The 14,078-nt window shown below is 35.3% G+C and overlaps 1 protein-coding gene across 1 annotated transcript; it reads right to left on the bottom strand.

Annotated features, from left to right (window-relative positions):
- Window positions 1-3,481: 3,481 nt before the first annotated feature.
- LOC107931110 (receptor-like protein 43) lies at window positions 3,482-12,746 on the bottom strand. The gene is made up of 6 exons (XM_016862892.1): window positions 12,713-12,746; window positions 12,465-12,656; window positions 5,481-5,705; window positions 4,886-5,286; window positions 3,628-4,383; window positions 3,482-3,505 (listed from the first exon to the last, which is right to left on the bottom strand). Exons 1-6 carry the CDS (start codon window positions 12,744-12,746, stop codon window positions 3,482-3,484), a joined length of 1,632 nt encoding a protein of 543 aa, XP_016718381.1.
- Window positions 12,747-14,078: the final 1,332 nt, after the last annotated feature.

The following is a 14,078-nucleotide window of genomic DNA, read 5'->3' as shown; positions in this document are numbered from 1 at the left end:
AAATCCTTGCAAATTCTGGCAAAGCAAGGATTGTTGAAAGGTGCAAAGGCTTGCAAATTAAAATTTTGCGAGCATTGTGTTCTGGGAAAGCAAAAGAGAGTGAAATTCGGTACTGCTATCCATAATACAAAAGGTATTTTGGAATATGTTCACTCAGATGCATTGGGGCCTTCCAAGACACCTTCATTGGGAGGAAAACACTACTTTGTTACTTTTGTTGATGACTTTTCCAGAAGAGTTTGGGTGTATACCATGAGAACTAAGGATGAAGTGCTTAGAGTTTTTCTTAAATGGAAAACTATGATCGAAAACCAGACTGGCAAGAAAATCAAGCGGCTTAGGACGGACAATGGAGGGGAATATAAAAGTGATCCGTTCTTCGATGTGTGCCAAGAGTATGGTATTGTTCGACACTTCACAGTTAGGGATACACCACAGCAGAATGGATTGGCAGAGCGTATGAATCGAACATTGCTGGAGAAAGTTCGATGTATGTTGTCCAATGCTGGGTTGGGCAAGCAATTTTGGGCTGAGGCTGTGACATACGTTGGCCATCTTGTTAATCGTTTGCCATCATCTGCATTAGAAAGAAAAACTCCTATAGAGGTATGGTCTGGAAAATCGGCTACAGATTATGATTCCTTACATGTGTTTGGAACCACTACATATTACCATGTGAAGGAGTCAAAGTTAGATCTGAGGGCAAAGAAAGCTCTCTTTATGGGAATCACTTCTGGAGTGAAGGGATTTCGTCTTTGGTGCTTAAGCACAAAGAAAATGATCTGTAGCAGAGATGTTACCTTTTATGAATCTGCCACATTGAAAAAGGTAGCAGATAAAGATATTCAGACGAGCAATACCCCACAGCAGGTGGAGTGTACTCCAAAACAGGTGGAGTTTGAGCAGATGGGGATTTGCCCAGTTAATAAGTCTAATTCTCCAGCCACAATGGAGGAATTAGAGGTTGAAGAGGTTCTGACTCAAGAACCACTAAGTACACCAGAACCAGTTGCAGTTGCAAGGCCACGGAGAGAAATTCGTAAACCTACTCGATTTACTGATATGGTGGCCTACGCCCTTCCCGTTGTTGATGATATTCCTATCACTTATCAAGAAGCAATGCAAAGCTTAGAAAGTGATAAATGGAAAAGCGCCATGGATGAAGAAATGCAGTCTCTCCGGAAGAACAATACTTGGAAGTTGGCGCAATTACCGAAAGGTAAAAGGGCAATCGGATGCAAGTGGGTATTCGCAAAGAAAGATGGATCTCCTAGCAAGAAGGATATTCGCTACAAGGCAAGATTGGTAGCTAAAGGCTACGCTCAGAAGGAGGGAATTGACTACAATGATGTATTTTCCCCTATTGTGAAGCATTCCTCCATTAGAATTTTGTTGGCCTTGGTAGCACAGTTGAATTTGGAGCTAGCTCAACTTGATGTTAAGACGGCTTTCTTGCATGGTGAGTTAGAAGAGGAGATCTATATGACTCAGCCAGAAGGATACACAGATGCTGGTGGTAGAAATTGGATTTGTAAGCTTAACAAATCGCTATATGGATTGAAGCAATCCCCGAGGCAGTGGTACAAGCGATTTGATAGCTTTATGAGAAGGCAGAAGTACACAAGAAGCAAATATGACAATTGTGTATATTTGCAGAAGCTGCATGACGGATCTTTCATTTATCTACTCTTGTATGTTGATGATATGTTAATCGCTTCGAAGAGCCAAAATGAGATAGATAAGCTGAAGGCTCAGTTGAATCAAGAGTTCGAGATGAAAGATCTAGGTGAGGCCAAGAAGATTCTCGGCATGGAGATAAGTAGAGATAGACCGAGAGGCAAGCTCTGTTTAAATCAGAAGCAATATCTGAAAAAGGTATTACAATGTTTTGGTGTAAATGAAAACACAAAACATGTAAGTACCCCACTTGCTTCTCATTTGAAACTTAGTGCTCAATTATCTCCGAAGACTAAAGATGAAAGAGAATATATGGCGAAAGTCCCATATGCTAATGCAGTTGGGAGTTTGATGTATGCGATGGTGTGTACGAGGCCTGACATTTCACAAGCTGTTGGAGTTGTGAGCAGGTATATGCATGATCCTGGAAAAGGACATTGGCAAGCTGTGAAATGGATTCTACCGTATCTTCAAAAAACCGTAGATGTTGGTTTAATTTTTGAACAGGATGAAGCACTTGGTCAGTTTGTAGTTGGATATGTTGATTCCGACTTTGCTGGTGATTTAGATAAACGTCGTTCAACTACGGGGTATCTGTTTACTCTTGCGAAAGCCCCAGTGAGTTGGAAGTCTACCTTACAGTCTACAGTAGCTGTGTCTACTACAGAGGCAGAATATATGGCAGTTACAAAAGCTGTTAAGGAGGCTATTTGGCTTAATGGATTGTTGAAAGACTTAGGAGTTGTTCAAAGTCACATAAGTTTATATTGTGACAGTCAGAGCGCTATTCATTTAGCGAAAAATCAAGTCTATCATTCAAGAACCAAACATATCGACGTAAGATATCACTTTGTGCGGGAAGTCTTTGAAAAAGGAAAAATTCTACTTCAGAAGATTCCAACAGCAGATAATCCCGCAGATATGATGACCAAGGTGGTAACAACAATCAAGTTTAATCATTGTTTGAACTTCATTAACATCCTGAGAATTTGAGCACCTTCAGGTGTATGGCGCTCGAGAGCGCATTTGTAGGCACTACAAAAGATAGCTTTATCGAATTTGGGGAGTTGAAGGAAGTGTGTGAAGATGTGATTATCCTAATCAAATCTTCAAGGTGAAGATTGTTAACATTAATGGAAGACAATTAATAATGGTTGCCATTAACATTAATGGGAGACAATCAATATTGACAACCACCAACTTTGGAAAAGTGGCAAAGGATAATTTTTTTTTGGTCCTTGAGATAATGGGCTATTTATTGTTTGGTCCTTGAACCTCAACTATAAATAGGCCTTCTCATTTCTCATTTCAATTCATCCCAACCAATCTTTCTCTCTTAGTTTTCTTTTTCTCCCATTTGAGAATTCTTAAGGAATTCTATTTGTTTGTAATACTTTGAAGATAGTAAAGTTATCATCTGGTGTTAGTGCCCAAGGACGTAGGTATAATTTACCGAACCTCGTTAAAACTCTTGTGTTCTTTCTTGTCCTATTTTTCTTTCAATATTTGAGGGTATAATAGTAGTATTTAATTGTGCTATTAAATTACTATAGAAGGGATATTCTGTCTAAGGAAGGACTTGGTATTTAAGAGATCCATGTGATCCACCTCTCTTCCCTGGGAATTGAACTTGGTGTGATTTTTTAGTACAATAATTTACACGCTTCCGACCCTATTGGAACAACACTTATTTCCTTCATATGAATCATTTCCAAATGTGTTGAATTGTTTTCCTTGAGGAATCTGACCATGGAGTTGATTTTTAGAAACATTTAAGGACGAAAGAAATGACAGATCTGTCAATCTATTTGGAATCGTCCCGGACAACCTGTTTGAAGATAGGTCCAACCATTCAAGACTTGTCAAATTCCTTGTTGAGGTGGGGATACCACCATTTAGGTTATTATGAGAAAGGTTGAGCCCTTTTAGTAAGTTAAGCTTCCCAATAACCTTTGGAATCTCCCCTTCAAACTGATTGTTTGATAGATCAATGATCATCCACATGTTGAAAATTTTCACCAATTCCATATATTGTCCTTTTATAACAATTCCAATGGAATAGGTATAGAAGCCACGCCCTCCATGATCATTTTCACCCATGTACGACACTGTACTCCCAATCTTCTCTAGATTTATGATAGCCTTGAAGCTGTTGATGTATCTCACTGGTAGGGGTCCGGAAAAATAATTACTTGAGAGGTCAAAAATTTGGATTTTAGAGAAAAAAAAGGGGCTAGACTTGGAGCTATTGACACACAAGGAACCATGCATATGATTTGACTTCAATACAAGAACTTGTAGCTGTGGAAGACTTCCCAACCAGTGAGGAAATGTATCATTGATCTTGTTGTTTCCAAGATCTAGCACTTCCAGACCTTTACAATTAAAGATGGATGGTGTCAAAGGCCCTTCTAATAGATTTCCATTTAAGTTGAAATTACTCAATTGGCAGCCCTTCGCAAATGTTAGAGGAATCGTCCCATAAAACTTGTTTTTCTTCAGATTCAAGAATCCAAGGCTGTCGCTCAAATTTCCAAAACATTGCGGGATTGTTCCACTCAAGTTATTGTGGGACAAATCAAGAATTTGAAGAAAAGTGACATTGCAGATTAAAGAAGAGACCTCTCCATTGAAACTATTATTTGAATCAGAAAGACACTGATCCTCGAAGCTGGAATCGAAAGATTTCCACGGATCAAATTGGAGCTTAAGTCAAGAACTGTAATATTCTTCCATGGAAATTGCTCAACTTCTGTCAAAAAGTTATGAGATACATTTAAATACAACAAAGAGTCATTCCCCACCTCTTGCATCCACTGTGGAATCTTGCCTTCAATTCTGTTGTAAGATAGGTCTAAACTTTCCAAACTTTTAAGCCCTTTTAAAAATGGGGGAATTCACTAAGATTGCAAGATGACAAAAGTAAGCTTGTAAGATTAACAGTAGAAGTAGTATTAGATGTTAAGGATTGGTTGTTATATGAAAGGTCAAGATATACGAGATTTGGAAGGTTTGAGAACATGCTCAACTCTATGACACCACTAAGATTATTTGAGGGTAAGTCGAGCTCGGTTAGATGGAGAAGTTGGAATATTGAAGATGGAAGAGGACCTTGGAGTTTATTATTGTTTAACCTTATCAATTCTAGTGATTTGGATTGAAATTCTTTGATATGCCCACTGAATTGATTTTGAGAGAGTTCCATTACCTTTAAGGAGGGAGCAGTGTACAACCATGACGGAAGTGTTCCATTGAGTAAATTACCAGTTAAGCTTAAAGATATTAGATTAGGAAAAGCGATTACCTCATCTGGAATGGAACCTTGTAATGAATTTTCACCTATTCTCAAGTATTCAAGCTGCGTTAGGTTTAGAATTGATAATGGAATTTGTCTACTCAATTGGTTCCCCGATAAGCTTAAATGAGTGAGTTGCAAGAGGTTCCCCAATGATCTTGGAATTTTTCCACTCAATTGGTTTTGCCACAACACTAAATGAGTGAGTTGCAAGAGGTTCCCCAATGATCTTGGAATTTGTCCACTCAATTGGTTCCACGACAAGTCTAAATGATTAAGTTGCAAGAGGTTTCCCAGTGATCTTGGAACCAGTCCTAATAAGTTGGGAGTAGGAGAGATCTAAAAACTTCAAGGACACAAGATTCCCCATCGAGTCAGGCAATCCTCCAAAAAAAATTTGCGGATGGAATTTTGGAAAGACTAAAATCATTGTAGGAAAGGTTGAGTTTTTGAAGGTGAGGAAGAAGGAAAAGAGTGGTATTGGAAGGGAAGTTGCCATATAGCCAACTGCAGCTCAAGTCAAGGGCAATAACATGAGCATTTAGGTGGTCACAAGTGACCCCATCCCATGAGCAACAATCTGTACCCTCCTTCCATGAATTTGTTTTGGGATAAGATTTAAGGCCAGCAATATCATCGCAATACACAGCAGCATCCCTTGTTTGAGTGATGGAAAAGGAATTCTTGAACTGGATTAGAGAAGCAGCTTTGTGGTGAGAGCAAGAGTGAGATCCTGAAGAAGAAGAAGAAGCATATAAGATGGGGAAAGAAGAGGAATAAGGAGAGAAAGAGATAGGAGGCCATGTTAAGTTTGTAGAGGAAGATGAAGGATAGGAATGGTATTTATAGGCAACAAATAATACCACAACATTAGTGTTACTGTCTTTTTTTTTTCTTTTACATTGAAAAGCTATGGATGCTTTTTACAATCATCCACAACCACTTCTTTTTTACCATATATTTTCATTCTTAAAATTGGATGCCTTTTTTTTTAGCAAAATCTTGTATTTCATTTGAACTCCCTAAATTACGAATTAGACTGATTTAGTCTTCTTTCCTATATCACATAAAGAATTTGAGTGTCTATTCACTTGCCTGTCAAACAAAGATAATTAATATAAATGTGTATATATATAACCTCATAAATCAAATCTAAAATCTCATTTGATATAAATTTATGCTATAACAAATTCTAATAAATTTAATTGGGAATTGTTATTTTTCATTAAATTGGCACTGCCTACGTGACCGTTAACGGACGCCACACCAACACTATTTGTTAAAGTGATAGTGCCACATGATTACTAATCACTGACAAGATAGTGCCACGCCATCAACCATTGGTGACATATTAAATTTTGAGTTAAACTCAAATTACTCTTTCCTTTGTTATAAATTAAGACTATAACTAATTTTTATGGGAATGGTTAATTTTCATTAACTCAGTTTAAAAGACTATAACACGTAAAGTTTAGTCCTATTGCTGTCCGTGTCAACCAAAGATAATCCACATGCAATGTGGGACATTTAATTCAACACATATATGGAAATTTTGCAGTATTGACAATTACTATACTTTACTCCACAAAAAAGGACTAAGACTATCAGTTGTCTATTGACTTCACTTGCTGTTGCTTCCTCCTATCACTCTCACCCTAACTTAAAAGAAACATACTATTCCAATTTATTGCTTAAAAATTCAAGGCGGATGTGGAAATATTTCATTGGTTGGCACTAAATGTGTGTCATTTTCTATTAATTGCAAGAAAACTACTCGGGAATCTGCATTTTTGTGGAAAAATTTTTGCTATAATGACTTATTTAGCTCTCTAATTTTCTTTAAAAGGTTATTTTAGCCTTCCATTTAATTTTTTTTTGCTTTTTTAGCCTTTAAACTTGTGTTATTTCTCAAACCACTTCAAAATGGATGGAAAAGTTAACGTTTGTAAACTTTGTTGACGAGGCATACACATGGATTGCCACATGGATGCCATGTCAGTAATTAATTAATTTTTAAAAATATATAAAAAAGTGTTTTTAAAAAATAAAAAATATATATATTAAAATTTACAAGCAATGAAGAAATTTCAAATAGTTGCAGAAGAATGTCCAATAATTCCATACAAAATAACAACAATTTGAAATATCGACTACGTTTACTCGAGAGGTAGGTGGGGAAAAAATGACATGGTTGCTGGAAATTCTAACTTGTTTTTACTGTCGACTAAAAGCCATTAACGATATCAATTCCTCTAATTAGGTAATACCAAATCGGAGACCAATTAGGTTTACTTCATTAAATTTTTAATTTCATAACACCACCATTGATAAGTGTCAAAAGTAGTATTTTTTGGCCTCATTCTTAGTGCATTGTTGGGTGATTATGTGGCATTAATTGTGAATTATATACTTCTAATCTTTTAATTCATGTTTTAATGTTTAATAGGGCCCTGGGAGCAATAGGACTGAAAATCGGTAGAAATTTTGGAGCATTCCGGAAGCTATGCACATGCAACAAATTTTCACACAGGCAATCCACATGATTATGTGGAGCCACATGTCTATGTGCCCAAAGTGTGTCGATCTCGGGAAATATATGTGCTGACAATTGCAAGTTACATTTCTTAGGGGATTTAGCACTTTAAGAGTATAAATAGGGAAATGAAAAGGGAAGAAATAAGCTACAAGGGGAGAGCAGAAAATTACTTTGAGAACAAGCAATTTTTTATCAAGATTCAAGAGTCCAAGTTGATTTTAAAGGGAGTTGTCATGGATTTTTTTTTTATTCTAGTGGTTATATCTTTCATTACAATGCTATAAATAAAACGACATAAATATATTAGATAAAAGTCAAATATAACAGGATGATCCATTAAGCGAACTAATGCAATAATAAGAGTTTTAATTCGAAAAAAGTTCTAAATGTTGTATATCGTGAATGAGAAATTCTATTTAGTGTAATTGGTATTATCAAATGATGATTTCAAATGGTTGATCGTCCTTGACCACAAACTATAAGTTTGCAGTGTGAAAGCGGCTAGTACTTCCATTAGAGAAACCTTTCACTGTATATTGACTTGGTCTTATTTCCTATAACACCTCATGTTTGGTCCTAGATGGTGGAAGACAGTAGAGACTCGATACAACACACCATTTGCACTGGCAATTAAGCTTCTTTGAAAGGAAATTAATAAGGAGATGGGATACACCAATTTTGCCTAAACTCACATCAACATTTTTATTGGGCTTTTCATTTCCTCTGAAGCACCTAATATTTGTCTCAACGTGTTTACTGGTTTCACATCAATGCATTCAATTTCAAAATATATTAAGTAGTTTGGTTCAAATACCAAGACTGCCAACATCTATTGACTTCACTTGGTCCGGCTTCCTCTCATTGTCAAACAAACTTAATCGACAAGTAATAAGGAAATTTCAGTCATTTGCAGCATAATGTACAGGAACTCCACACCTACAAAATAATTTATAATATAGATTAAGAGTGAGTTTGAATGCATGGTACGTTCATCTAAAATTAGTGTAAAAATAACTGTGGCGGTGAGATTAGATATTGTAGCGTGAGACCAAAAATAAATTTAACGCACCACACTGTACTCAATCACCCATCCGAATTCACCTAAGTTTGATGTGCTGAGGAAAAAAAGCATGAATGATGAATAATTAAAGCCAATACTTGGTAAGTAGACTAATTAGTTTACAAGTAAATATTTTTGCACTGATTATTCAGGGAAATCTTAGCCAATAAAAAAAATTATAATGATTTATTTGGTTCTCCAACTTTATAAAAAAGAATCATTTTAACTCAGGGGCATAATTAGTGGTTAGCAAGGGCCTGCCTAAAATTGCAATATAGCGCTCCCTAAAATTGATAAAAATTTAATTTAATTATTTAAAAATTATAAAGATATAGAGTATGAAAATGGTAAAATTACATTTTTACTATCGTAAATATTATAATTTAATTTTGGCGCCCTAAAAAATTTTTCTGGCTTCTCCCCTATTTTAGCCCTTCATTTAATTTTTCATTTTTTTAGCTCTTAAACTTGCATTATTTGTCAAATCACCTAAAAATATATAGAAAAGTTAATGTTTATTAACTTTGTTGACGTGACATCCACATGACAGTACATGTGTATGTCACGTCAACAATCAATTAATTTTTTAAAAATTAAAAATAATTTTAATAATTTTAATAATTTTTAAAAATTAATTAATTATTGATGTGGCTTTCATATGATAATCTTCAAAAATTAATTAATTATTGAAAGTTGTGTTACATTAAAATTAGTTTGTGTATATTATATAAATTAGTTTGTTAGACTGGGATTCTAATAAATTTATTAGGGAATGATTACTTTTCCTTAAAGTGGAGTCAATATTACTTGGTTAACTATTTCTCTTTTGGCCAACTATAATTTCAAGTCTATTATAAAATTGTAGAGGGACTAAATTTTTAAAAATAAAAGTATAGAAATTAAACTTCAAATATATAAAGAGTGCAAGAAATTTGAGCATATTACAATTATTAAATATTTCCTCTATAATGTAGTTAAAAATAAATAAATAATTACCTCAACGCGAAACGTGGATAATAAATATACTAGTTTAATGTATATTTTTTGGTACACTTTTTTTTTAGTAAGAGCATATCACTGCCATGTCAGCAATTTTATGATGATGTGGTAGTGCCACGTATTACTATTTCTCTTTTAGCTAACTAGAAAAGTAAAATAGAAAAAAAGAAGATCTCATATCAAAAGAATATAAGACGTAAAGTTTGGTCCAACACTGTTAGCGTCTATTGACTTATACTGCTCTTACTGTTTGTGTCAACCAAAGATAACCCACAAGCGATGTGGGACATCTGCATAATGCAGAATTCTACACAAATAATATGAAAATTTTGCAATATTGACTGCATACATTTACTCGAGAAAACCGCAATTAGGTGAGAAAATTTCACATTCATGCATTGAAGTTCGAGATACCTTTAGAATTTATTGGCAAAATGGTAATTTTTGAAAAATTTGAGGCATATTTGTGATTGGTAAAGGTAGAGAGTTTGAATCATAAAACTATGAGACATTTACAACGGTAATCTACTTGTGACTTGTGTTGAGGAAAATGAGAAGCATTAGTCCTATGTTGAATCATAAAACTATATAGAACTTGTATATATATGTGTGTGTAAATCAACTTAATAGCTATTTAATGACTAAAGCTCGAAACCCTGTCTCGTGCGCAGTGGGGGTACAAATCTAAATCCATTGAGGTTAGGGCGCACCAGCAAAACATTGGTGACACAAAATGTCTAGACATCGGGCCCAAGAAGAGGATGCTGATATTTTAGCCCAATACAAAAGATATTATACGGAATCTATTTAAAAGGACAAATATCTCAATTTGATTTGATTTTATTCAAATTGATTTTATTCATTGAAATATCTAAAATTCCTCCATATTGAATGTTTATAAAAACCTAAAGAATTCTTCAAAATTTTTTACACACAACGAATTTATTTCACTCTCAAGAATTCTTTTATTTTTCCCTCAAAAATTTTCAAATGTTTCAGTAATAGAAGAAGGCAATGTTTGTTCGTTGATCACTACATAGGTACTATTGCTGCGATTATTTTGTTGTTCTATCCTGAGAGACAGATGACCTGCGTTTCTCCAAGTGCCATAGGAGCGACCGAATCGGTCTTTAAGGAAACTATAAAAACATGCCTCAACATCTAATAAAACTTGATTCCCTTATTCGATTGTTGGTTTTTCAAAAACTTGTTTATTTAATTATTTTCAGATTTAATGCTTTAAATTAATATAAATATTTATTTAATTTGTTTTATTTAGATCTAGTGTTTTTACATAAATATAAATATTTGTTTATATTATTTGTTTAGATCTTATATTTAACATTTATATTTGTTCGTCAACATGTTTTGTCCAATAAAATTATCTTTATGGTAGATCCACTTTTTGAATTATATTAACACTACAAATTATTCTGATGAGTCTTACTGGAAATTGTTCTTTTGATGAAATTGTGGGTCAATGTTATTTCGTAATTTCTCTTTTTAACCCATAAATATATATATATATATATCTGCAATGCTATTGTATATATTATTGTTACTCAAATATGTTGATAGATATATAGGTTTAATTTGGGACAAAATTATGAACATATAAATGCAGGTAAAAAAAAAAACATTTAAATTTTAAGTTCCATGTGACACTAAAATGGTTAGAAATTGGGTGTGTTTAAGTGTCCTCAACCACAAACATTCCGCTTGGTCTTGTTTCCGTGGAATTTCAAATTATGGAAAATTTTCAGTATTAACTATACTGGGTATTTTACAAGGAAACTCCCTTTTTTTCTAAAATTACGGAAATAGGCTGACTTTTTAATTATTTATCGGATTAGGCCGTTTTCTCCGAAATCGCGTCCACGTCAGCGATTTTATTGTCCACGTCAGCAAAACGCTCCCCCAGGGAAGCGTTTTGTCCACGTCAGCAGAAATCGCGTCCTTGAGGGGCGCGCTTTGCTGACGTGGACAAAACGCTTCCCTAGGGGAGCGTTTTTGCCCGTTCAACTGTCAAAAATTTGACCGTGATACTTCCAACTGTCAGGAAAAAAAACTATAAAATGGCCCCCCTAATTCATTTTTTCACACAAATCACTCTCAAATTCTCTAATTCTCTCAAAATTTCAATCCCCTCCTTTATTTTTCACACAATTCTTTGTTTAATCTCGATTTTCTTTCAATATTCCCTTAAAAAATCTATCAATTTTTAGTGAACATTTCTTAAAATTCCATCAAAATTTTACCAAATTTCTCTGTTTAAAATTTTTTTGAATTTAATATTTTTAAATTAAAAAAATTACCATCGTGCTAGCAATGGCCAGAGAACTAATTCGTCTTGATAATAAGCATCTTCGTTGAGCAAATGAAAATGGTAAGTGATACTTTAATTTATTTATGAAAATTTAATTTTCATTTATGCAAATTTAATTTTTTAATTTAATTTTCAGCTATGATGTTTGCATTAATTAATTTATGCAATTTTAATTAATTTTTGTTTTATAATTTTTTATAATAGTCTGTAGATCGGGTGTTAGAATGTTACATTCGTAATATGCCTAATCCTCCATCGCCCTTGATCTAGAATTACTTGCGGGAAGCGAGATTCTGGCACGTGGCTACGATAAGCCGGGGGTGCAAGTTGGACCCAAAACTAATCAATGCGTTGATAGAGAGGTGGAGACCCGAGAAGCATACTTTTGATCTTCCATGCGGAGAATGTACTATCACTCTGCAAGACGTGCATTTGCAATTGGGATTGCCGGTGGATGGGTACGCAGTCACCGGATCCGCATCATCTACTGATTGGAGCACCGTATGCTACGAGCTTTTGGGTGCTATACCGGATTATATTAACGGAGGTCGGATCTAGATGGGTTGGTTACGAGACACGTTCCCGGAGCCGAGTACGCCTTGAATCGACATTATGCATGTGGGCTGAGGCGAGTACGCCTTGAATCGCACATTTTCTTCATCATCTGAACCCCCTTCGACATCTTCAGGTATGGTTGGAACAATCTCTGGTTCAGAAAATAATGCAATTTCTGCACCATCGGGGCCAGCCTCTCGAGGTGGATCTGATCGGACTCATCATCTAACCGATCATCATGTGCAACATACGAGGTCCCCTCACCGGCAGACGTCGTGGGGAGTACATCATCCCTCATTGTGGACGTTTCACAACGTCTCCAATCAGATGTGGATTGCCAACCACTTGAAGTTGATGTCATTCCCCAGTACATATTTCCAGCATCAAACATCGACCCACTGAGGTGCATGTCCCATCCACTAACGGAGTGTCGTGTAGGGGTCGGGTGTTTCATACTGCTACCAAATACGGGCGCTTCCGTGTTTTGCCACCCACTAACGGAGTGCCGGGCAAGGGTCATGTATTCCTCTCCACCAGTAGTAAATGTTGAAGTTCCAAATGCATCATTTGGCGATGAAAATTATACATATAACTCAAGATAGGGTGATCCACTATCGAGATGAGTCTGCACCATTGCCTCTAAGCTCCGATCACCTTTGATGTCGAATGATTCGTATGTCACCGGATCAACAGAAGCACAAAATCGATACTTAATACACAAAACTTTCATTGGCGTCGTTCCAAAGATTTTGTGCCTAATTCTTTTACGAAGTTCTGTCAAATCTATGTTCTGGTTAAAAACCAGTCTCGCTGTGTACTCCGATAAAAAAACAACACCGTTCTCGGTGTTACAGGCCTCACCATCATAGTAAATAACAGCACTAATACATTCACTAATCTTAGATTTCTATTCTTGTTTATCTCTCAATTTTTTTTTACTGTAAGTTATGCAACCTGAGAATAAAATTTGGCTTATTTATAGCCTCAGTTTTTCTACGAACTACTGTAGCAAAAGCGCGTCCACGTGGGATTTTTTTTCTGAAATTTTGCTGACAGTGCATCCTGCTTGAAGCGCTTTTGACACTATTTGTTCAGAAACGTCTACTCAGAATTATTTTTCTACGAACTACTGTAGCAAAAGCGCCTCCACGTGGGAGCTTTTTTTCTGAAATTTTGCTGACAGTGCATCCTGCTTGAAGCGTTTTTGACACTATTTGTTCAAAAACGTCTACTCAGAATTATTTTTCTACGAACTACTGTAGCAAAAGCACGTCCACGTGGGAGCTTTTTTCGAAATTTTGCTGACAGTGCATCCTGCTTGAAACGTTTTTGACACTATTTGTTCAGAAACGTCTACTCAGAATTATTTTTCTACGAACTATTGTAGCAAAAGCGCGTCCACGTGGGAGCTTTTTTCCAAAATTTTGCTGACAGTGCATCCTGCTTGAAGCGTTTTTGACACTATTTGTTCAGAAACGTCTACTCAATTAACCTAAACTAACCCTAAGTTAATCAATTAACGCTCATTTAATCAAATGATTAATCGAAACGCTGAAGTAATCGAATTATTTTTCTAATATTAAAATAGTATGTGTAAAGCATTATGTATCAATTAACCCTAAATTAATCA

Source organism: Gossypium hirsutum, chromosome A04 (genome assembly GCF_007990345.1).
Source record: "Gossypium hirsutum isolate 1008001.06 chromosome A04, Gossypium_hirsutum_v2.1, whole genome shotgun sequence".
Lineage (NCBI taxonomy): Eukaryota > Viridiplantae > Streptophyta > Magnoliopsida > Malvales > Malvaceae > Gossypium > Gossypium hirsutum.
Note: the sequence above shows the minus strand (reverse complement) of the source record. Positions and strands in the feature narration are given on the sequence as shown.

Bases quoted from the DNA above. Each gene is read 5' to 3' on its own strand.
- LOC107931110 (XM_016862892.1), bottom strand. From the start codon at position 12,746: ATGAGGGATGATGTACTCCCCACGACGTCTGCCG. The intron at 5,706-12,464 runs GTAACCAACCCA...CTTCTTCTTCAG, and splicing joins CGGCTCCGGGAACGTGTCTC to GATCTCACTCTTGCTCTCAC. The intron at 3,506-3,627 runs GTTATTGGGAAG...ATCTTCAAACAG, and splicing joins TTGAAGGGGAGATTCCAAAG to GTTGTCCGGGACGATTCCAA.